The sequence below is a fragment of the Asterias rubens genome, chromosome 20 (assembly GCF_902459465.1).
Source record: "Asterias rubens chromosome 20, eAstRub1.3, whole genome shotgun sequence".
Classification (NCBI taxonomy): domain Eukaryota; kingdom Metazoa; phylum Echinodermata; class Asteroidea; order Forcipulatida; family Asteriidae; genus Asterias; species Asterias rubens.
In genome coordinates, this window is record NC_047081.1 from 1,343,283 (window position 1) to 1,368,891 (window position 25,609).

General features: G+C 41.1%; 1 protein-coding gene across 1 annotated transcript in view; it reads right to left on the reverse strand.

Moving 5' to 3' along the window:
- LOC117303677 overlaps window positions 1–25,609 on the reverse strand; it is a 66,552-nt gene that overhangs the window by 1,208 nt on the left and 39,735 nt on the right. Inside the window, exons 4-13 of the mRNA XM_033787936.1 lie at window positions 23,902–24,105; window positions 20,006–20,146; window positions 18,743–18,995; window positions 17,624–18,366; window positions 6,728–6,885; window positions 6,064–6,174; window positions 5,750–5,894; window positions 5,289–5,353; window positions 1,535–5,160; window positions 162–353 (exon numbers count right to left, since the gene is read on the reverse strand). Coding sequence (XP_033643827.1) covers window positions 212–353; window positions 1,535–5,160; window positions 5,289–5,353; window positions 5,750–5,894; window positions 6,064–6,174; window positions 6,728–6,885; window positions 17,624–18,366; window positions 18,743–18,995; window positions 20,006–20,146; window positions 23,902–24,105 — 5,588 coding nt within the window. The 3' untranslated portion in view covers window positions 162–211. The remainder of the gene's footprint in view (window positions 1–161; window positions 354–1,534; window positions 5,161–5,288; window positions 5,354–5,749; window positions 5,895–6,063; window positions 6,175–6,727; window positions 6,886–17,623; window positions 18,367–18,742; window positions 18,996–20,005; window positions 20,147–23,901; window positions 24,106–25,609) is intronic.

The window sequence follows — 25,609 nt, forward strand, 5'->3', positions numbered from 1 at the left end:
TCCTACCAAGTTAGTATATTATAATTTTATGATCATTCATTTTTGGAGTAATTATCAAAGGTATAACCTCCCTTTATGTCATGGTAAACTGTGATTGGGCAATGCAATAAGGGGTGGGGCTTAATAGATCCATCTACTGTTCTACTGTTCATGCAACTTACGCAAGATCATCATGCCATGCAAGGTCGGGTCATTGGTTAATTCAAGGTCGTTAGCTGAAGATGTTGGACTCTCGGACTCCTCGGGGCTGCCACTTATCCTCGTACTCGTCGGCTGGTTGTTGGCGAGTCTTACAACTCTGGAGGATTTGGTAACGCTCGTCTAATTCCTCCCAGATATCTTGATCATCGATGCTGGTAAGGGTGAAGGGGGAAGGGGAGGGGTGTGTGTCAGTAAGAATCATGCAGGATAAGCTGTGGGTGTGTTTGATTAGCTTCCCTGGGTCGACTCTGGTCTGCCCCCGGTACGTTCGAATAGCTTTGACGTCATTCCAGGGGCTTACCCCAAGTGCCCTGCTTGTGGAGTGGGTCACTTTGGGGCTGGCCTGAGGTGAATGACCTCACCCTGAGAGGGCGAGTGTGATCGTTTGATTAGCTCTTGTCAGAGGCTCACCCGAAAGAGCACCCCGGGGTCGACACAGGGAAGCTAATCGACTACACCCACAGAGACTGATACATACTTTCTGCAAACTCAAACGCAGTATTTGGCGCCACAAGTTTGCAACGACAGATTTTAAAGATGTTAAATTTGCATTGAGGATAAAGAATATCATTTGGTTTTACCCTTACATCGTAATGTGTACGCCTCGTATCAGGCATGTTACACCATTTTAACTGGAGGTAAGAGACTTGTTATTTTTTCCCAAATCGCAAGAAGACTCAATCTATTAGAAAATGAGTACATCACAACACTGAGTTTGAAATCGGATTTTACTTTTTAAGAATTCTCTGTTGATGACTTCACAAGTTAAATGGCATAGATTTGTTGAAGTATGTAGCAGTCAACAGAAGTTTAACAGAGGTGGACAAATATTAGTTGGTCCTCAATTTCAAGTTAGGTATTAATGTGAGATATACTTTTTTGATTAGCTCAAGAAATTCATCATCACAAATTGCTGAGGAAAATTTTTGCATCACTTTGCAGAAAGTATGAAAAAAAACACACCAAAAAACGAATGCATACCACTGCTTGGATGCGACATATTAACTCTTTCTGTGCCTGCTTTTTTTTATTTTACCCAAAACCCAATCTTGATGAATTATGTGGCTTTGGTACATCCTAAAGTCAATAGCATTTCTTAAGGGATAATGTCCTCTCATAATAACTTGTATATTAATGGTCAAATGTGCGATTGATGCACTTTTTGAGTACTTAAAATAGATTGTCCATGTACAATAATAGCACTTTTGGAATAAATAAAATAGTACATAAGAATGACTTTGGCACTGAAAGAGTTAACACAAATGTTAGAAAGTCAATGTTTTTAGGATTGTTAGGGTTTCAACAGAAATTTTTATTGGAAGCATTGACTTACTTGGAAGGTCTGAGGAAGTTACTGATAGACCCTGTCCTCTTCGATAACCAGCTCCCACCTTTCCTTGTCTCTTCTCCGCCAGGCGACTTGTCCCGATTCTTGCCTGACCTGTCCACAGAACATGCCCTGTTACTTGCCCCACCTCCTCCAAGCCGATCAGGCGAGCGCTCCTTGCTTCCCTTGGAGCTGTCGACAGAGCGGGCTCGCTTGAAAATGTCCAGGCGAGAGATGCGGCTTCCGCGATTGATGGCACGGCTCCGGCGGGTGGCATCCTTCCTGGAGCGTCTCTCATCGGCAGGATCTTCCTTCACCTCCTCTTCGTCCGTTGGAGACTTTGGAAGAGCATGACCTATAACGGCCTCTGCACCTCTCAGAGCAGAGTTGGTTAAGATTGCTCGGGGGCTTCGTCCTCCAATCACATCCTCGGCAGTTGAAGCCTCGCCCGCCGTCTTCTTCTGTGCCTGGGCGAGGAGGTCTGGCATCGGTTCTTCCTCTTCGGTCTTCGAGACAGCTGCTGGAGCTGCTTTTGAAGGAACCTCCCATGGTTTCTGCTCTTCCCTCTTGCTATGTCTGCGACGGATTCCATGGAAACCAGATGACTCTGTCCCAGGTCGAGTCTGCTCCGTGGTACTCTTCTTCAGGTCCATCTTCTCCTTTCGCATTTCTCTCCTTTCGTCTTTCTGTGTTTCCTTCCGCTCAACTCTTACTGTTTTCTTGGCTTCTTCCTTCTCTTTCTCCGCCTTGACCCTAGCAGCTTCTTGCTTTTCTTTCTCCGCCTTGACCCTGGCAGCTTCTTCCTTTTCTTTCTCTGCCTTAACTCTAGCAGCTTCATCTTCTCTTTCTTTCTGTCTCCTCGCCCGCTCCTCTCTTCTATTTTTTCTTTCTTGAACTCTATCTGGTTTGACCTCGGATTTAACCTCAGGTTTGACCTCAGCTTTAACCTCTGGTTTGACCTGCTGTTTGACATCCGACTTGACAACGTGACTGACCTTCTGCTTGGTCTCTTTTCCAAGCTCTGGTTTGACTTTTGGTGGACTAGTGTGCTTGACATCCTGTTTGACCTTCTGTTGATTAATTTTCTGAGTCTCCACATTTCCTTCTTTATCTTTAAATTCTTTCTTAATCTCCTGTTTTACATCAGATTTGACTTTAGGTTTGACCTCCACCTTTACATCTGTTTTACTTCCGGGTTTTCCTTTTACTTCAGCCTTAGCCTCGGGTATTGCCTCTTCAATCTTTGCAGCGGCTTTTGTAGGATCCGGCGAGGGGTTGTTTCGCTCTCTCCGTCTCCTTCTCCGCCTCCCTCTTTCATCTTCCTCTGGCTCAGCTTCAGGAACACGAAGCGCCGGCGTTTCCTTAGATGGTTCTGTGCCTTTAGCAACAACCTTTCCCTTAGCGCCTTCATTTATGGAGTCCTGGCTCTTTGACAAGGATCTCCGGCGGGAGCTCGTTTTCTGCGACTCCTTCGAGACAGATCTCTTCCTGGCAGCTTCTTTCGGAGACTCTTTTCCTTTGGTCAGTGAACCCCTCCTTGAGGTATCTCTTGATAGATCGTTTTGTTTTGAGAGAGAGTTCCTTCTTTTATCGCTTCTTGTCACTGAGCCCCTTCTAGATGGCCCTCGGTCATCATTATCTTTATCGAATTTACCCTGTTTATCCTCTGTTGCTTTGCTGGAAACTTCAGCCGTTTTTGTACAAGACCCCTTTCTGCGAACGTCTACCCTTGCTGAGTAGTTTCTATTATTATTATTGCTGTTGTTGTTGTTCTCTTCGAGTCTGGTGGAGCTGGAATTTTGTCTGCGCTTTTGGCTTTGGTTGACAGTAAAAGTAGTGACACTAGAGTCTGACTTTCTCGTCTTCTCTGCTTTTGGCGTTTCCAAAACTGCAACCAGCCGTTGGGTCTTTGCATTTCCATTTTCCCTCATAGAAACCGATTTCTTTGGAGCTGAGTTATCTTCCGAGTTGCTAACAGACACAGTGTACTTGATGCGAGCCGCTGCTACTGACGAAACAAGCGTCGGCTTAGCATTGTTGTCTTTCCTTGTGCGTCGGCCTTGAGCAGGTGAACTGGTTGCTGAAGGTGATGGAGAACTATCTGTATTCGAAGGGGACTCTCCTTTCTTGTCAAATTTTGCCCGTACATCCGCGACATTTGTAAGCGACTGTCGGTGCTCCAATCTACCTTTAATGCTATAGAGTGATGGACTTGTGTCCTTGATACCTCTGGGTGACTGGATGGAAGGTCGACGTTCTGGAGACTCGGGAGAAGAACTAGCTTTCTCCTGAAGACGTTTGATCTGATTTGCAACAATGTTGGAAATGGAACTGTTTGAGGAAGCTGGCGAAAGACTCTGTGGGGAGGAGCGGACGCTGGATGACTTGCTGCTCCTCCTAACGTCTCCAGGTTGGTCATTCAAAGAGACCAGCGAGAAAGCCTGGCTCATTTGTTTCACGCATCCTTCACGAGGCCGCTCTTTCCCCTTCCTGCCAGTCAATGTGCTCAAATCTGCCACATTAGGTGTACTCCCGTAATCCTGGCTGACGAATTTGCGCCGCAAAGTGGACACAGACTTTTCTTCTGGTTTCTGAGAGCGCATCAGGACAGGTTCCCGCTTTTCAGGAGTCTGTTTAGTGCTCACAAGAGAATCAGACGACTCCCTTCTTTCTGTTCGCCGGGTCTCAAAGGTGAACTTGGTATTGTTTTGTGGCTCTGGATCACTTTCAACAGTGTCGCTGGAGAAAGTGCGCTGTCGCTTCTCGATGGCTGCTCGAAGATCTTCCACAGATGTCCGCCTCTCCATGTCCAGACGTATTGCCATGGGCTCCTTCTCACGACTTGATGACCTCAAGGATCCGATAGGTAATATTTCCGAGGAAAGGGTTCTTGATGCATGTGACCTCCTGCTTCGATGGGTAGATCTTTCAGGAGAATCATCCTTCCTTAGATTGGCTTGCCTGACAGGGCTTGTATGTTCTTTCACATCCCTTCTAGGCTTCTCATCTTTGCCTTCTGCTGGTTTATTTTCCTTATTTTCCCCAGATGAGACACTCTCGGGTGACTCCCTTGCTCCTCTTGGCGATGCTTGACCACCTCTAGGAGACTTCCTGTTGACACCTTTATCCTCCTCGCCAGCCATATCCTGTTTTCGTTTGGTCCTAGGGCTCAGCTCAACAGCCTGACTCTTCAACCCATCGGCAAGTTTCACCAGCTCAATCTTTGGCATAACTTTCTTTGAAGTTGGCGACAAGGGCACCATGGCTTCACCCTCTGCCGAGTCCCTCGACTTCTTCAGTAAAGGCGATCTTGGTGACAAGCTGCCAGGGCGAGACTCTTGCGTTTTGGTTTGGTCTTCCTCCTTCTTGGCGAGAAGGGAATCCACAGCAGCATGGCTCTCCTGTGTCTGGGTCTCCTCAGGAGGGCACAGAGGTGGCTCTATACTCCTTGGTCGACGGCGCTTGGGTTTTGTTTCAATCGGACCATAAAGACCAGGATACTCTTTCAGAGATGCTCTCGTCTCAACCTCTGAAGAAGCTGAAGGCTGTTTGACAGCTTCAGCCGCTGGTACCTCTGGAGTTTCGACTTCTGTTGAAACTGCAGGTTTAATCTCTCCACTCTTGACTTCCTTCTGTTGGAAAATTGAGAGAATGAAACAGGAAAGTTAAGGTCAGAAGTCAGAGGTATAATTCATCCATCAAACATAACTGAATTCTATAATAGCTCTCAGGATAAGAAAAGATTGAAACCAGTTTATACCTTTTCTTTGTTTTCTTGCGTCTCAAGCTTCTCCTCAACCGCTGTGTCCATTCGTATATCTTCAGCTGCAAAAAGTAAATAAAAAAAAACAATTAGATACAGATTCACCGTAGGGCAAAAAGTCCATACAAAAACAAAACAAAAATTACAGAGAATTAAACCCCCAAAATCAACAATAATAATGGCATTATGCTGGTATAGAGCATTTTGAGAAACATTTCACTTCGAAGTAAAGGTGTTGAAATTGAGAAGCATTACTATCAGAAATGTTTCTCAGTTCCAAAGTCTCCTATTGGGACTCGAACCGACACTCTGCCGATCCGAAACAACAGAGCTTGAGTCCAGTGCACTTTCTTGCTAAAACACGACATGCCATCGATAGTCACAAAAAGTCTGGTATACTGACTGGATTGGACGTTTCTAAAGACAGATTCTAAAGAACCTTGAAAGAAGAAACGTACCTGATATGTGAAGCGTCTCAAGTGAGGGGGTGCTATCTGTCTTGAGTGACTTGGACGACTCTGATTGATTCTCAGAGTGAAGGTTGTCTGTCGAGCCTTCTGGCTTCTCCTGGAGGATGTCGATGAGCTTCATGGAGCGTGGATCCTAAAAATGTTAAGATAAACTTGACAATAACTTCAATATAAAAATGGAATTGTAAAAAGCTATGTTGGTAGAACACCAAATAAGTTCTTTTACTTAAATTTTTCACGAATGATACGGGGCTTGACAATTTTGTTATTTTTTACTCCTTTAAATCTTGTTTTCAACTTACGAATGTTTTCTTATCCTTAGCGGTGAAACTCTTGGCTCTTCTAAACATACTGGCAGCGTCTGATCCATTCTTGAGGTAGTTTATCTCCAGAGCTTGTCTATCAAGCCTTGCCTGTAGAGGGAGATACACAAAGAGCGAGAGAGAGAAGGGGGTGACTTTAGGCAAAATAAAAACAACAACACACCAACAAACAAAAAAACAAAAAAACCAAAAAAAAAGGAAGGAAGGAATTTTGTTTTTTCCCACAAAATTATCACCCGACAAAATTATGTTTAAAGACAACCAGCTGGTCTTTTTTTCAAAACTGATAATGTTAAAATATTGGTGTTTTTTTTCCTATTTTTTTAATTACAAAATAGAGAAGAAAAAAAATAAGGAGGGCGGCCTCTAAAAAGAAACAGGTGGAATGCTAAGCAAGTTTTTCTTTGATGTGGCCTTATGGATGTCTGTCTTAAAGCTATATTTTAGGCTTGTGTAAGCTTGGGAAGCACCAGACTAACACCCAGCTCAGCTCTGTGTCTGTGTTAGTGGACTCGCTAGTCTGAATGGAGAACACATGGTTGCCCCTATTCAAGAGTGACTCCGATTGCCTTGTAGAACTTTTTCAAGGCTTTATTTGAGAGCAGTCAGGTTGGCTCAGTGGTTACTGCTGCATAATTGTTACCTGTAATAATTTAATGATAGCCTCTCTTTCCTGTAGACTCTTCTCAAGCGCTTCAGTGGGGTCAGATCTAGTCTTCTCACAAGGAGTTTCTTGATCTGCTGATTGTGTCTCCTCTGTTTGCACCTCTGCTGCTGCTGTGATTGGGACCGGAGTAAAGTCTGTGACATAAAACAAAAATAACTTCTGGAAATAAGACTATGTAAATGATGAAAGGTCAATCCCAACACCAGGGCACAATTTCATTAAGCCTGTAAGCATAACTAACTTGATAAAAAACGGTAATAAATGAGTCAACACCATCGAGTGCCTTGCTACGAATCGAGCGTCCATGCTGACTATCGAAATTTGTTTATCAACATGGGAGAGGTCTTTTTAAGGACAACAAAAATGTCAAGCTAATTCACCCAAATATCCCCCCAAAACCCCAGTAATTCCAAACGGCGCCAATTTTGGTAAAGTAGGGCGGACACCAAAAATAATGAGGTTGCAAAATCTGAGGTCATCGCAAAGGTCAATGATGCATCACTCCACACCGAAAGGGAAGGTAGAGGGAAAGGAAAGTAGATTTGTTCACCGGAATATGTTGAGCATTAAACAGAAATGTTACACAAATTAACTAATTACAGCGTCACCTGTGCTAGAAGATTGAAGGTAAGTGGAAAGAGGAATAATATTTGTGCTTCCTTGCAATGGATAAAAAATCTTAACAGGGGGTCAGTGGATTGGAATGTACGAGAAGAGGAATTATTATGCAAGAATGCAAGTGGTTGATGTGGAGGTGGAAGGAAGGGAGGATACCCCTATAAAATATTAATTTCTTGATAATTTACACCAAAATACAGACAGGTCTATTTAAAGATGTTTGATTCCTACATGAGATGAAAATTTATGTGAAATGAAAATGAATGTACCTTAAGATAAGTAATTTCTATGCTAAGCCAACAATGTGGACTCTATGGACCCCCGCCATTGGCTGGTGACCAGTTTCTTCTAAGCGAAATTTGTTCGTGCTTAGCAATTTGTGGCGCTTACAGGCTTTATGAAATTGGGCTCCTATGCCCTCAAAAAGAGACAAAATCTGAGCAAGAATGAATCCTGCTTCCCAGGAGATAATGCGGAATGAGCTCTCCGTTTCCACAACCTTGTACCCAGTGTCACATTCACGCCCCGAAGATACCCCTACGAGGAAGACTCTATTTAAAGACGGTGAGAAAACGCACAACAGATTCGGCGGCAGCCAGTTTCCTTCCTAGATCACCTCTGCCCATAAATAGACTGAACCATACCTCCGAGCTAAGACCAGGGGGGTGACCAGGTTCATACAAGAAACAGAAGTGCCCAGTTCCTTGTTTCCTTCCGAGGTTTAACCAACAATATTTGTTAGACAAGAGAGAGGAGTGGGGGATTAGTCTGAATTAATTCACTGTTTCTTGCATCCCCTTATCTCATGCCAAAGTGTTTTTTACTTGAGTGTATGGATTTCAGTCGACCAAAATTTCCAGCTTAATTTAAAAATTGCAATCTTAATTTTATGAGACGTCCAGGTTCAGGAGGATGGGTTTAATAGCTTGTAAGTCGTCCTTTACACTCGGCAAATAACATCAACTTGAGATTAACTGAAAGGAAAGGTTGCCTGTAATCCACTGGTTGACCATAATCCACCAGTTACCGGTCATTTGATATTTAAGTAACTACACAGATTTACACATGCTTCAACCAAAGTGTGAGACTTGCCTGTGCCCATTATCATAGAGCTGCTTAAGCAGAAACTATTGCTAAACAATTTTCTGCTGAACAGAAATGAGCAGGGTACCAGTCCAAAAGTGTACAAGTGACATAGAAGTTTGGCCTTTAACCTTATTCTGGTAAGCAAAATTTTACTGTGCTTAGCTATTTTAAAGCAATATTTGCCGTTTAAGTAGCTCTATGAAATGGGACTCGGGTGTTAGTGGCCTTAAAATGGTCCCCTCAAGATCCCTCCTAGCAAAAGCTTGTTAAAGAGCACACCTTAGCCATATTTGAAACGACCCTGTCAGTGTAGCCTTTAGTCATTAACAGGGATTAGTTAAGTATTAACTTCCTTCAACACCAAGAGGGCTTCCAGGTTTTTAAACTCACGCCTAACAAAGTTCTTAAAAGCCGAAATAAAGTTCCTTTTGACTCATCGAAAGAATGAGAATGCACATGCTACGTGGGCTCTTTATCCATCATAGAAAAGAAAACAAAATTTAGGTTATAAAAAGGATGTAGGCAATCAGGAATAAGGAGGGGGATATAAAGGTTAGAGACAGCTTGGAGCAGGATGGAGGTGGGGGCTACAACCCACAAGGTGTTGAAAACTGTGTTTTCTTTATTCTTCAAATATCAATATTGCACGTGAGGTAGAAAAGGTTACAGTATGATGTAAGCACTTGAGGAACTTTTGATCCCTCTGGAAATTTAGTCAGCATTTTTTCAAAAGGACGAGAGCAGTTTTAACTGAAAATATTTGGCAAGGTGATTGTGCTTTTACCCTTTTTACATTATGAGTGAGGTTTGAAATAAACCTGTGTTATAACTTGGAGACCAAAAAGCAGCTAAGCTCTAAATAAGTATGGTTACCAGGATAAGGTCACCATCCAAAGTACCATGTCACATTAATTTGTGACTGGTATCCTGTGCATTTCTGCTGAGCAGAAACTTGTTGGGCAATACTTTCTGCTTAAACGGTCGTAAGAAGTTGGTGCCTGGCCCATTTCATAAAGCAGACACTTTCCAAGGATGGAAGAGTAAAATAGTCTGATCCCCATTGTTGTGTTATGAGAAAGGGTATCCACTACTGCTGTTGAACTTGTGGAACGAGACCAAAATGGCCGACACATGTTGATGCTTTACACAGTCCAGCTCCTTCAACAAACTTGCGTATAGAAACAGGTCAGTCCATCCTCAAGAGAACAACCTTTGCTTACATTTTTAAGTGACCCACCACTAGTTTCTTACCCACTTGACTGAATCACCAAGCAATTCCCAACAGGAAAACCAAAAAGTACCCTTTTTCATTTATTTCATCAATTCATCATCTTGTCATACTTGGCAACGGGGTGCTTTTTATCGGATGTCCACATGGGAGCGTCGGGGCAGAGGAACCGATGTCTCCATTCAGATTAATTTAGGGGATTTTGGCGACGATTTGAGACCTTGCCGTTCTCTTGAAATGGAGGGATGGTTTTCTTCAAATCATTTTCCTGAAGTGGCAAAAAGGCAATTAATCGTTTTCTATTTTTTTTTAATATGAGAAGTATTGAGGATTTTCCCCTGAGTTTTGGTGGACAAAATGCAGGGGCACAAAAGCTGGTTTGCGTAAAAACGTGATTTGTTGCGGGGCAAGTCATCCCAACTTGTTTTCGAAAATGGATGAATTATGTTTTGGGGTGTAAAGTTTAAGAGAGAAGGAGGTCATTTAGAACAGTATTGGCTGAACACTTCATCGGGTATGCGTGGGATTCAATAAGGAAGTCAGTAAGCAGAAGGTTAAGATACTAAAAAAATGACCGAGTAGGTATTCACTTTTGTTCTTCATGGACTCAAGACTATGTGTATATCTGATTTTCTGCATAACTATATTCCTGTTGGTCATTTAAACAATTTTCTTTGTTCATACCCAAATCATTTTTTGTTATTAAAAGTTAACATTCGTTCACTTACACGGATAATGAAGTTGTAAAACACAAACGCAAACACAAAAAGTAGGTAAAAACCAAATAGGTATTCACTTTCTAAGTTCTATATGGATCTCCACACTATATATCTTCTGCATAAATATATTTCTGTTCGTCATTTAAACTAATTTTCTTCATGCAACCCCAAAATATTAATAACTGTTTTATAGAGGTAACATTTATTCCCTTACACAGACGATGAAGTGGTAAAACGCAAACGCAAAAAAAAAAATAATAAATAAATAAATAAAGGGGGGGAAAAAAATAAAATAAATGGAGACAGGCGAAGAAGAATGATGACATACCATCACAGATATTCCAAACCCAGCTGTCACAATGCATTGTGTTCTTACTTAGACAAATTAATCTGGAGCCATGATCGTTGCACACTATCCTAAGAACCCTCCCCATGGTTTCAGAGAAAGAAATTCACGGCTATTTTTACGTCAGCGTTGTTGGAGACTAATTTGGCACAGTCATGGGTTTGGATTGCGCACAAAATGTTCTTAAATAGCATCGGTAGAGCGTGTTTAAAGGATTTGTGATTGCAATAAAAACTTTCTTGGTTAAAAGTACTGCAGCTTACGATAGTAAGCATTTCAAAATCATTTCACTCTTCAGTAATGTGGTTTATATGCCCCAAAATTTGAATCCAAGAAGTGCTATTGACCGTAATATCTGTTTACCCCCTTTAAGTCTGTGTCCTATTAGAAATATACAGAGTGCCCCCTGTGACTTTAACGAACAAAACATGCCACAAACTATCTGCCATGAAACAGAACTGCTATGTATGAAATGCATTTTCGCTTTTAGACAGAAGTTTCTGGTTCCCCCAAACTTGATTTCCTGTCGATGAATCACATTTCTAGTGCCCTGGAGAAAGCCGAATCACCCTACTATGGACCGGTTGAAAGACACAGACTTCCCCAAATCAGACAAAGTAAGCACAACTATTTCATTGATTGCCAACGCCGTGAAATTGTTGATTGTCCGAAGGAGAAATTGTCCAAATGTCAAGCTCAAAAGGGCAAATGCTTTGAGAAAATTCCAAAGATAATTGACGTGTGAATTAGATGCTGTTTTTACTCAGTGAGTATTTGATCCCCAAAGGGCAAGGATTTACGGTCGCTTGATATTGGGAATAGAGATTGACATTTCTTGGCCAATGTCCGTAATGTTTGTTTGCTTTGGCTGGCTTCCAGGTTCGTAATTGTTAATGGAACTTACAGATCCTCCCCCCCCCCCCCACAAAAAGATGTTAAAATTGCTCAGGACAACAGTAGCTGAGTGAAAAAGAGTTTGGCGGTTGTTAGGAATAAAGAAAAGTCTCCTCTATCCACTAAGCGAAGTAGTAGTACCGGCTGATTTTCTTCCTAATAAGCAGGAAATATATTTTTTAAATCTACTCCGTGGTAGTAGAATTGAAAGCAGACAAGTGCTCAAAGAACATTATCTAACATCTATTATAATCTATCCAGCGAGTATTTATACCCACAGGGTATCTCAAACCAAATGTACAATGTTAACGGTCAATCGATCATGTAGTTTGTTAAAAAGTATGTCACGGCCATGACACCTTGCAACAGTGGGATCACAGGTACACCTCTGATGTCCGAGACTGATCGTTGATAATTGACACGATCGACAAACACCTGCAGATAAAACACAATACACCTGACACAGGTTTGCCGATAACTGATCCTTCTGACCTGACAACCGAAGAAGCAGCCGTAAAATTCCTGGATGTGGTAACATCCCAGAGGACATTTTAACAGGATATCTGACGTCTTAACATCAGTTAACGCCATTCGGTGACTGTAACGGAGACTGGGATAAGAGACCGGACATGACTTGAGTGTGGAAAGCTGGCGAATCTTGGCTCCCGTTCCAGCTTAAGGCTCCAGCAGCCATTCTGGAACCGTCTACATTTGGTAAAGGAGTGATGAGCCATGATACTATAAAATGAAGCCGAGGCCAAAGAGTCAAATCTGATGTCAAAGTTTTGAGGGGAAAAAAAAAACCCAAAAACCCCAGCATGTTTTCTTTTTCTTTCAAGTCCATCATCTACTCTTCAAATGTTCGGACCAGGATTGGACTCATCTCACAGCCTTCTCCTTTGCTGCCATCAGGTCTTTAAGGCAGCACTGCTCCTCAAGGGCTGGGCATCATAAAAGGTGGCATAGATTGGGGTGATGTGCCACAATAGCATTTGGTGTCATCATCGTCGGTATACCCCCATTTCTTCATGTTTGTCTTGCATCGTCCCACCTCTGTACGTAGTCAGTTGAGGGATTTCCAGGTTCTCCAGTCCTGCTTATGTATAGTATGTCTTTAATACAATAAGGGAGACAGGATACCAGACAGAATTGAAAACAACATTGCTTGATAACAATAAGGGACAGCATAATAGACTGCAATGAACAGATGTATCCTGACTACTTCAGGATGCCTGTTATTCCCATGAGGGAGAAAGGATACTAGATCTAAGACAGCCTAGCATCGAATGTCGTCTTGAATTGACTCCTCTTGTTGGGATGATTGAGGATGGGTTGCGGACATCGGACACCACTGACTGATTTAGGATAACTGATGGATACTGCCAATCCCATGGGGGAGACGGGACACCATACAGATCAAATACGGCTTTGTATCCGTTGGCAGAAGTGAGTAACTTACCAAAGGAAGTATGAAATGATATCGGACTCCGGTTGAAGTTGGCTGATTGATACACTCTGACTAGAAGCGAGAGAGGGGATACCAGACTTAAGATATGACTGGTATGTCTGGAGACGTAGATTGACAAATGGAACCAAACTATTACAGGAGACACCTCCATCCCATGGCAGGACACCAGACTGATCTAAGAAGAATTGTATCATGATGGACTGGATAACACATACAATGACCCCTCCCCCCGCCCCCCACCCCCCCCCCCCAAAAAAAAAAAAAATCATTGGCTGTTACATACTTAGTTAAGCCTAAACTTAGGTCATTTATTTCATGTAAAAAACACCTAATATCCTTGAATGTGATACATATCCCCTTTTCCCAAACAAAAAACAAAAATATAAAGGAATTTTTTCAAGACCCTAGAACACTGACCAAAGCGCTGAGTAGACCTGACAAATTGGATTTTCAGCCCGGATACAAGGGTTAGTGAGTCACCAAGTATTAGGGCCTGAAGCCTTTCTAGGCATCTGAAAGCACACAAATTTGTGCAACAATTTGTGTTCTTTCTTTTATTATTTTCTTGCAGTTTCGATGACCAAATGAGCCCAAATTTTCAAAATTGGTTACCGGTATATTAAGCTTATACACCAAGTGAGAAGACTGGTCTTTGATAAGTAGTAAACGTGTCCAGTAACTTTTAGCAGTTCTGTAAATTTAGCCTGGGTGGTGGAGGTGGAGGATCATGATTGAAGGATGGGGGGGGGGGGGTTTCTGCGCTGGGGGTCAGGGATCCCCAGGGTTGTTTTGCGGTTATTCTAGGGGTTGAGGAGGTTATAATTAGGGGAAACGAGGTACAGCGAGCAGATGAAGTCACTCTTTGGCATAACAGGATGAGTGTAGGGAAAATAGAACATCGTCAAGAATTTTGGTCACATCCGAGGTTGGTTTCAGGATTTGGCAAAAACATGCATGGAGACAAAGCTTCGATTCAAAACATGTGTCTTGAAAATTAGACAACTAATTTTTAAGATTTTGTTATTTTTTTTTTTTTTTTGGGGGGGGGGGCATGATATTTGGTCTAAGGAAAAGAAGAAAGAACAATTTATTGAGTAGAAGGGCCAAGCTTTATGTACACATGGTATATACCATACAGTTAACATCACTGCGACGGGTACCCAACTCGCTTCTCGCTTATCACACCCAAGCATCTCTATGTAGAATAGTGTGAGCACAAAAATTAAAAAAATCTTGTACACTTATTCATAGGAGGGACGGAAGGGTATTGAAAAAGTGAACGGTATGTGAAAATGTTGATAATTGTGAACGACCCAAAAAAAAGAAAACAAAACTCTCAGGAAAGGGGATGCAGGAAATAAACCTCAAATGGGATTTAAAAGGGAAGTTTGCATTAAATTTCAATGCATCAATCATTTCTTAATTTAAAAGAAACTTCCAAAACTTTAAAAGGAAATAATTTATAAATGTCATTTAAAGAAGGTATTTGATTTATTTTCAATGCATCAATCTAGGCACTCGCGATGTGTGTTCGCATGCAAATTTCCGTATGTGTGCATCTTTTGTAGTGTATGTGTTACAGTGCATGTGAATGATCAGTGAAGTTGCAGGGTAAAAGAAAAACCACTAAAAATGTATAGAAACTAAAACACAAATAAGTGGTGTTTAGCTCTGCATGGTGTGAAATATAAGAATAAACTATACATAAATAGTAAACTTGCGGTAACAAGCATGTACTAAATCTGTGGGAGTTTTGGCTCTAAAAAGAGCTGAGGTGGTCTTGAAGTTTTTAACAGTAAACTCTCATGAACACGAGCAGAATTCTGTTCGAAGCGTCAAGATGGTTTAGACCACACTAGCTCTTTTGTCAAGTTTTTAGCAAGTTTACTATTTATTTATATAGTTATATCTGACAAAAACAAAGGTGCTGAAAGAAACAATACATTAACACACAAAAAGACTACAAAACCAAGTAACTAAAATATAAACAAATCAAATGAACTATAATCAAAATGAATGTGTGACAACTGATCGAAATGGGTTACTGAATTGAAGACCTAATGGCTAAATGAATAAATAACTTTGGAAAGGAATGACTCAAAACAAAGATTTAAAAACTGCAAGCAACCAGAATGAAATACAAAACAGCAATCCAACCGGAACACTGCAACTTTTCAAACACTTTTTCTACGAACCCTAATTGCAGACAATCTGGCCGTGTTTGCAGGCAAAAAAAAAGAGAAACACAAATTCATCACATTAGAAAAGCGTGCACAAGCCAATCATTTGCTTTATGCAAAAAATTAAAGGAAAATGAACCTGAAGCAGAAATCTAAAAGAATAGATCAACGAAAACAGCTGCAGAACAAAACTCAAAACTTCAAGAGAAATTGAAAAGAAGAAAAACAAAAGCCACAGATTTTTTTTGCGAGAAATAATTGAAAGCGCAAATGAAATCACACCAAAGAAAGAAAAACAGAAGTCCAGAAAAAAAAAATTAAAAGAAGGGAAAGTTACCTTTCAGAAGAAATAAAAAAAGGGTTATGCATACCTTTAAAAAAGTGCCCAAAATTAATCTCATTAGAAGAAGAACAGTGCAAAAGACTCAAGAAAGAAAAGAGACGATCCAGAAAAAGCGAAAGTATTATTTCCAGGAAAAAACAAAAAGGTGCAAAAATCATCAGACAAGCCATCAGCAAAACAAACCTGCAGAACTCTCTTCAACTTTGACATTCTCCGTTGACATTCTCTGCACTTCCTCCTGTTCTTTGACCTCCTCATGACCTCCGACCTCACGGTGACCCCTGTTCCGGGGTCGCCGCCTCATGAGGTGCTGCTCGAGTTGAGCGATCTGGTTTTTAATCTCCAGGAGTTCGGCTTCGAGGGCTGATTCGCCGATTGAGCAGGTACTCACTCGTCGTTCCATGCGATCCTCTGAACATAAAGCGAGTTTTGGCCGTTAATGTTAGTGCGTTGCTCAATGAGTGAGGAGCCAAGTGCGTTGTGGTCATTAAGCTTATTAAATATGCAAAAAAAGTTGCATTTTGCTGTTAAGTTCTCTGTAACCCAACATCTAAAACAGAATAATAACCCCAAAATACCGATCTCTCTATTTAAATTTGTTTTTGAGTACACACTTTCTTTTTCACGCACAGTTGTGGGGACTTGCTATTTTTGTTCTATTATTTTAAGGAAAAATGTTGTGGAAACCTTTGTTCAATTGTCTAAAAGACCCCACAGCTTTGTGTATTCCTACCCTTAATATCGAACAGAGTAAAACTAGAGGTGTAAAAATTAACAAGTTTAAGTAAAATTGTAAACGATTGGCTAACACTTAGCTAACAAATTCCTAAAAAAAAAAATTTAAAAAAAAGTTTGTGTTGCTGTATTCTTTTACGATACAACTCTAAAGAGAGAGACATTTCTTGATAAAACAAGAGTTGAGAAATTCTCACTATATCCACGCCCAATGGATTCCCTTTTCCTTCGAGATCAGTTATGCGTTCCTAAAAAGAAAGCTTTGGATAAAATTGTCATCACCGAGAACATTCCTCATGGATCATGCTATCCTGAAAGGAAGCTTAGAGCTTAAGTTTGCCGTTGACAGTATTGCGTTAAACCCCTCCAAGTTCATTTAAGTGCTGCCAACTTTTGACCTGTTGTGTAAGATGTGATCAAAAGTAAAAGCCAGACATTGTTTGGGGGGGGGGGTAGGAGGTTGGGGTTACGAGTCGCTGAGGAAGGACTCGATGAATCACAGGATGTTTCTTTTAAGTCCAACCAAAATAAAACTCTTTTCTCTCTTTTTCTTTTTTAATGGGTAAGAAATAAGTATTTTGGGCAGAATAAGGAATTAAGGGTTTTGGGTGGTTGGGCAGAAAAGAAGATTTGTTTGGTTTTAGGGAGGGGCTTGGTCTTAATTAAATTTTGATTCACAAGCCTATGTGCTAAGCATGACAAATTTGGTGAGGTGAATTAGCTGGTTACAAGCTGCAAATTCCTACAGTTAGTGCATCTATACATAGCTGGTAGGCTTCATTGCGAAGCGCAGTCATTTAACCCTAAAGAGACCTGGGGTCGATTTCACAAAGAGTTAGGGCTCGTCTTATCTTGAGCTAGGACAAGTAACTCGTCCTAACTTAAGATTAATGTTAAGGTCTGCATAATACAGTGCAGGGTTGGGACTCGTCCTAAGTCATAAGATTCATCCTAAGTTAGGAAGGGCTTTGTGAAGTCGACGGCATAGCTGCCACAAGCGCACAAGAGGCTTGTACCAAAATGCCCATAGCTGCTGCAAATGATTTGACCTACTTCTATTCACATTAACAAGTCAAAGTAAAGGTCATGTACGAATATGCAATTTTCAAATGTCGCGTGTTGACATAATATCCTAATTTCAAAACAAATCAAAATTATCAAGAGGTTTGAGTTCTAATTAGCTGTAGGATTCTAATGAATTCAAAGCAGTTTGGAGTAAAATTCAAAAGGGGGGAATCAAAAACCTAAAACCCACCAGTTGGTTCGCCGGTGATCTCGGCCAGTTGCTCCTCCACGTTCACGATCTCTTCCTGGACGGCCTGGAGGTTGACATCGTCCATCTTGAGCTGCTCCGCCAAGAACGAGTTCCTCTTCTCGAGTCTGTCCACCCTCTCCTTCGGAATCTGAGAATTCACCGGCTCCGTGTTAAAATGGTCCTCTTCCAAGACGGTCTGCTGCGAAACGCAAAGATCTCCTTGCGACACCGCCGGGAAATTGGAAACTGTCGCTGGAGGCGCGGATTGAGTTCTAAATATGGGATCGCCGGATCTGGCGTGTCGGACTTCTTTATGCTCAAAATCGGGCTCAACGATGACTGGCGTGGCATGTGCGATGACGTACAGGTTATCGGTTTCGCTGGGGTCGTTCGCTGTGGGGCTTGAAGGCGTTGGGGGTGTCCCGTCCGTGAAGTAGCCAGGTAGGGGCACGGCTTGCTCCGTCAACGGAGACGAGATGTCTTCGGTGCGGAGGGCCGGAGAGCTCCTCTTCTTCTTCTCTTTCTTCTCCCACTCTTTGTATTTCTTGGAGAACTCCTTGGAAGCGCCTTCTAGTTTGAGTTTCCCGCCTTGCTTAGCGAAGACGGTGATATGCTCAGTAGCGTAGATTGCGTCTGGCGGCGGGGAGACCTTTCTAGCGGCTGATGACTCGGGCGATTTGCTTCTCTGCTGAGGGGTGTCTTTGACCTTGTTTTTGTCACGTTCCTTGTCCTTGGTAAGACTTCTGTTTGTTAGAGGAGTTTAATAATAAAAGCATATTTCAGGAACAATCAATTTGTACTGAGAGGATGTCGTAAATTATGACGGACAGTCTCGGCTAATCTTCAACAACATAATGTCGAGTTTTATGCCAGTCCATCCATGCTGTGCTGAAAGTATCTCCACTAATACTAAGGCTGATCTAATTGCTTCAGAATGAATAACACTATACCTTAAAGGCATTCAGAATTTAATCAATTTTAAAAAATAAATTGACTTTTTTTTCTCTTTTTTTTCCTTCAAAATTGTGGGTAGGTGCTTTGAGATGCCCATTGGGTGTGATAAAGCACTATATAAGACTTCAGTATTATTATTACTATATTTAAAACATGATGGCTTACTTTGTAGATTTGGCCGTCTTTTTACCGTCCTTGGCGATCTTCTGTTTGTGTTTTGGCTCTCCCTTGGGGCTGGTTGGGATGGCCCCCACCCCCTTGTGATGTTTCAGTTTATCCCACTCGGCTAGTTTCTTGTAGAAGTCTTCGGTTAGACCCTTCTGGAGCTCAGCCTCTAGATCGCTGGTGGGGAGGGTCCCCGCATCGGAGGAGCAGCTGTCAAGCGACGATTGTTTGGTTCTTTCCAACGGAGAAACGCCTGTGGAAAATAATTGAAAATAATTGATTACCCTAAACTTTATGAAGCTTCAGCATTAAGCAGCGATCCCAACGCATTTCAAATTTACTGAAACAGTATAGGCTACAAATCGGGCATTTATTTAGCGACATTGAATCAAGAATGCAGCTCATTCACACAAATTTGTTCAACAAGGGTGTTTTTTCTTTCATAACTTTCTTGCAACTTCGAAGACCAATTGCGCACACATTTTAACAGGTTTGTTTTTTTATGTTAATGTTGGGAAACACCAAGTGGGGATACTGGTGTTTGACAATCACCAAAAGTATACCCTGCCTTGATGCCCTCTAAATACAACAAACGACAAATGGTGCCCAGGAAGTATTAGAACTTTATCCCTGACTTCAAACTTGAACTTGGAGATGACTCTACACTCCCTACCAGCGACAACAGCCCTTCGTTAACTCGTCATGAATGGTAAACCTTCTTTAATTAACACAGGAACCTGGAAATCCTTGTATCAGTCAAGAGCAAGGAGACAAGTTATGACTGTACGGGTTGCATGCGTAGTGTGTAGTAAAGGCCTGTTCGCATGAGCACCAGAAACAGGGGTCCCGGTAGTTGTCTGTCACTTTGCTCAATTGTAAGCTTACACATGATTTCTTAAAATACAAGTTTACAAACGTCCCTTGTTTTTGCAGTAAAGGCCCATTCACATGAGTACCTGTAACAAAAGTCCTCAGTTAACTTTGAGGATTTGTTTGGAAAATTGTTTACAATTTCCTTATTGGGTGCCGTTTACCAAAGAAAAAATGCATTGGTGTCTGCCCTTTAAAAACGAAGCATACAGGCCTGAATCCCACATCTAGCGTCACTGCCTTTTTTAAAATTCTAAATAATGGTTCTTGGTCGTCCCTCAATTTCTACGACAGTACTTGGGATGAATCTTCGTTGTGCTGAAAACGACAACGTTTAGCTGAACAATTGTCGCAGAACCATCCGTCGCCGAAAACGAAAAGTCCCTATTGTACCTGTACTACTGCATTGTTTCTGCTTCTTCCTGTCCCATTTCTCCATCTTCTTGGCAAAGTCTTCAGAGAGGTTTGCCTGAAGGGATTCATAGATGGCCAGGGGGCTCTGTTGGGCCTCGTATGGAGGGGGCTGGCCTCTCTCTGTGAAAAAAAAAAAATCAGAGGAAACCAAAAGGTTCGGATTACTTCAGATTAAAATGAATCCTTCTTAGCAATATGCTATTTGCGAATTAGATTTGAATAAAGTCTGGTACAATGACTTGCTTAGTCACAATTTACCGTTTAAATTGTAATTCCATTGAGAGAACGTCTCAATATTTAGTGACAACAGTCATTGAAAAACCTGTACTACAATTTTTCTGTGGTCAAATGTTAACAATTTCATGGAGTCAGCATTTTTCTAAGACCAAGTTAAGTTGTCCACACAGTTTCTAAAAAAGCAAAACAATGTTTTTTATATGTTACATTATTAGGAATGTCAGAAATAATCCAAAGGGAAACAAAAATCAAAACAAACTCAAAGTAGCCATGATAATCCAGACACTCAAACTTCAAGAAAAACATAACCATATCTGTCCAAACACACGCAAGTAAAGTTGATAACAACTAGTAACCAAAAAAGTTAAGCACAAAAATCAAATAATTTACCCCAAAAATCAGAATCCTCTCTGCAAAACAGACACAACATTCCAAAGAAATGTATTCCACAACTTTTCCAAAAACGGTTTTCCTTCCGCAAATCAGGAACAAAATCTAGATCTTTCCAAACTTCAACAAATCCGGAGATAGTCCGCAAACTCTTCTTGTTTTAACCTACAACTTTACAGGGACACGCAGCATCACCAAACTTTGACAACTTTGACAATTAAGGAACATGTAGTTGGTGTCAGTGACTCATCCAAATTGTTTTGAACAGATCGGATGGTGTTGAAGTACGCGTTCCTCTCAGGAGAGCAGGGTGGCTAGGAACTAAGAGATTAAAACATCAACCGCTGTGACATTTTGGTGGCTGATGAGGTATGGCACCAAAACTAGTCACAACAAACAACATTGAAAAAAAACTACTTGCTACAAGTTTTTGCGATACTTCGCAGCTTGGAATTATTCAGGGAAGTTCTTTGGAAAACTGATCTCACCAATTCTGAAGATTTACATGTACTATAAAGTTTTGATGACCAATTTTCAACTTGGATGTTGTCAAGACTGGGAAAAAATCTACAACAACCATCCTACTGTCTGATCATTCAATATCATCCACTACAATTTTGAATGATAAACTATGCCAGCCTGCAATATCTTGTGGTGATTGTATCTACACGTTCCACAGTCAACCCTCCTACTGTACGACCATTCAATCCACTGGGGTTATGAATGATAAACTATGCCAGCCTGCAATATCTTGTGGACGTTCCACAGTCAACCCTCCTACTGTACGACCATTCAATCAACTTGGGTTATGAATGATAAACTATGCCAGCCTGCAATATCTTGTGGCGATTGTATCTACACGTTCCACAGTCAACCCTCCTACTGTACGACCATTCAATCCACTGGGGTTATGAATGATAAACTATGCCAGCCTGCAATATCTTGTGGACGTTCCACAGTCAACCCTCCTACTGTACGACCATTCAATCCACTGGGGTTTTGAATGATAGACAGGCCTCTATTTCATATACATGTGTAGCTGCTTAAGCACAAAAATTAGCTAAGCACAACAAATGCATGCTAACATAACAACAGTAAGGTTACCAGCCGAAATACAATGTCACATGTACCTTTTCAACTTATTACTCACTTTTTTTGCTTAGCAGAGATTTGTTAAGCAATATTCCCTGCTTAAGCGGCTCTCTGAAACTGGGCCCTGGTCATTGCCTTGGTGCCCACCCAAAAAATGAACTAAGAATTAAGCCCGCATTATGTAAAACTTATAAGAAAAAACCAATGAGGTCATCAAGATCATCAAGGTTAGATTTAGAGATTTCACATTTCCTGTGTGGTCTCGGAGTCATGACCTTTCCAACAAACCAATACCGTTGAATCACACATAACGATGGCTCCAAGGTTTCTCTTTTAACGAGGGAAATAGTTGTCATCACATAAGATCTCTGTCTTTTCTCATTTGTAATTAATTTTAATTGGTCTATTAAATAGACCATGTGTGTAATAAAAAAAATCCATAAGACCATGGTGGTTTTGTGAACTACATCCTTCCCTGAATCAGGCCTTGAATTTTAATCCGCAGCACCCACGGAAAATTCCTTATTAAATGTGGTTTTCCATCCCTTTTTTAAGTTGCAAAACAAATGTTCATATTCCTGAGAAAAAAAACTAACAATCTATCTAACTGAATACTACAGGTGAACAATTGTACGATAAAGTGGAAATGAGCTTAAATTTAGGGTCATACATAGACTGATTTTTGTCAAAGTACATGTAATACTGACTTATACATAGTATCAAGATATATGACAATGCAAGTCAAAATTTCAGTGGAATGGAGTGTCTATGATATTTTTTAATATACCATGTAGTTTTGTTGTTTCTGTCCTTATATTGTATGCATATGAAATAACAAGGGGTGGCCCTATGACCAGCTGTTTCTATTCTTTCTCATGCAACAAACTGCGTGATAAAGTCACAATGAATTTGAAAGCACTGCTGTATTTTTCTCGACAATTGCTTATTCAACATCTCCATCCTGACTCATTGGTCATTCCACCCACTCAAGACAACTGTTGACATGTGGATGTCTTACTCTGTTCCTTAAAGGGACGATTATTCTTTGTTAGCGCTGCCAATATTTTTCCATTTCAGAGCTCAAATTTTACACTGGACCCACAGGCCTGAGACAAGTGACTTTAGTGTTTGGCCAGTAAAGTTTGACGGTCTTGAGTTTTTCATCTCAATAGTAATACCCGACTGTGTATATCTTTTTGGAACTTTCCACCACTTCATCTTAGATCTTGTCTTTGTACCACAAAATCAAATCTCTTCTGAAACGTAAGAAGGAAAAAGCTTCCATAATCAGGGAGATTTTTGAGTTAGTTCATCAGAGCATGGTTTATTTTATGGAATTTTCTGCAGAATCAAGGAGGGTTGGGGCTCTGGAACATCACAATCCATGTGTACAAAACAAGTAAAAAAACTTTAAAAGCTGAATTGTGAAGAGAAAATTCATTCCCATCCAAGAGCTGCCGACTCTCCCTGATTCTGCAGAAAGTTCCCTGAAAATTTGTCAAAATGTCCATGCTCTGAGGAACAAATTTGACAGAACCTCATTACTTCGAAAGGGAATGTTTCTCAAAATGCTTTATCCTATCGAAAGCTGCTGTAGGCTTCTATCCCCAAAATGTTTTTATTGCCATTAATTTGAAGAGTTATTACCAAATGATACCTTCCCTTTAAGCTGACATCTCACTTCACAGCAGAGGGACCACAACTGTCAACAAGAAGCTAATGTAAGAACAGACCACAGTGACTGTGTGTTATGCTCAAGGACTTTTAAACAGAAGTTATCTTGTCTTCAAATGGAACAAGGCTTTCAAACACCAAACTGCCTAGGCCCATTTTTTATATTTCAATCATCAAACTGCCTTGGCCCATTTTCATAAAGCAAAAAATACTGCTTGACAATCTTTGCTTAAAGGGCTTGGGTACTTTTTGTGGGACCAAAACACAATGTCCACAGTTTTACATTTATGAGGGTAGACAATTTTTTTCGTGACATTGTCACACGACAAACAGGTAGAGAAGTGTCCAATATTGACAGCAGTTTACATAACTAAATTAAGGATGCTACATTACAAGTGTTATACCAATCAAACGATAAGGAAGTATTAGTATGTTTTTATGTATAATTTTTAAAGTTTGAGACAACTTCCTTCTCTACCGACCTTTTTCACGTTTCTGTTCGACCTTCCTGACCTCCGACCTTTTGACCTTTCCGTAAGAGTCTTCGGGCGGGGAGCTGTCTGTAGGTGAGCTGGGTTCCTCAGAGCTTCGTAGGATGCTCTCGTCCATTGAGACGGTGCCTTTCGTCTTGCCCAGCTCACCGATGTGCTTTCTTGTGACTGCATGTTTGACTTTCTCCCATCCAACTATTCGGAGGGGTGGGGGAAGGGGAGGGATGGAGATGAACACAAATATTCATAAAAATAAAAACCGTCTTTACTTTTCGCTTAAAAAATCAATGGATTGAGTGTGTTGAACGTCAGATGTCAGTACATTCCATAGTTTGGGGGCAGCAAATTGGGGGGTAGTGCTTTCTGTTCTACCAGCCAGGCTTCGAACTGATGATATCCAAGCCTACATCCAAATGGACTGTAAAAGGGGTAACCCTGTTTCAGCCCTAGGAGTAGGTAGCAACTGCCTCTGGAAAAAATAATTGTAGCCCACACCTTGAAGTGGCCTTCAGGCCTTGTGTGTCTGGCGACTTGCATCACAATCTCGAAACCCCGATGAAAGGTGGCGTGTGATCTTGTTACGAGTGAATTTTCTCGGATGTTCTCATCGTTCGGGCGTGAGAACAGCCCAATCGGGCCAAGAACACACCGCCCGAACTCAGCCTGAGTAACTAAGGTTTGCGATGACACCATGTTAAATCAAATGTGAGTATTGTGGGCTCTGAGAAGAGCCAGTTTGTACTGCTCCGTTATAAGTTTGGCCTTGAATTCTATACACTGCATGAAAAAATCAAATATGACATTGGAAAATTATCTCATTTCCTTTTTAAATAACAAGGATCATCTGTATGACGTGCTCATTAATTAAGGCTGAAATTTATTATCAATAAGGATGTCGGTTAGTTTTAAAGAGAGAGTGTCCATGGGTTTAAGAGAAAACACATTTGTCCTTATACTTAAGTTTTCAAGAGTACATGCATTTCAATCCTCTAGTTTTCAAGAAAAAACATTCAATGGGATAACAATGGGATACTTGGAGAGTAAATTTAGCGATAGTCTACTCTTCCAGATTTCAACAAACATTACAAATAAAACAGGCAAACTTCATCAACACAAGTGTTTATGCTTTAAGATGTAACATTGTAAAAAGTAACAAAACTTGACACATAATTGTGGTCATGTTTGATGTAAAAATTGCCCTTGGTAATTTCGATTAATGTTTTTATTTGGATGTATGTATTTGCCAATACAAGAAAATAATATTTTCTTGAGTTAGAATACAGTTTTTTACACACTGTTAGGTCATTCAAAACCCTTTGATAGAGGAAGGGTTTTTCTGTTTGGTCATTCAAAACCCTTTGATAGAGGAAGGGTTTTTTTCATTCATGGTATTGAGCATAGCAATCGACTTTTTCCAATGAATTCTTCCCAACACGCATTACATGGGACGCCCTAATCGCACGGAATGCGCCACACAAATGCCATTTGATTAACGTCAAATTCCCAGCGTTCAGCCCCTCTGTGCGTGACTCCCTATAGTTCGACCTCGTCGTCTTATTCCCTTCCAGTCGTAACCTTTTGGGGGCCCGGGCTTCTATCACAATCCAACCCAACCAATGCAGCGAAACCATTACTCTACCCTAACAGGGTAACCCTCTTAGCCCCCCCCCCCCATGTCCCATCGTTAAGGAAAAGAAAT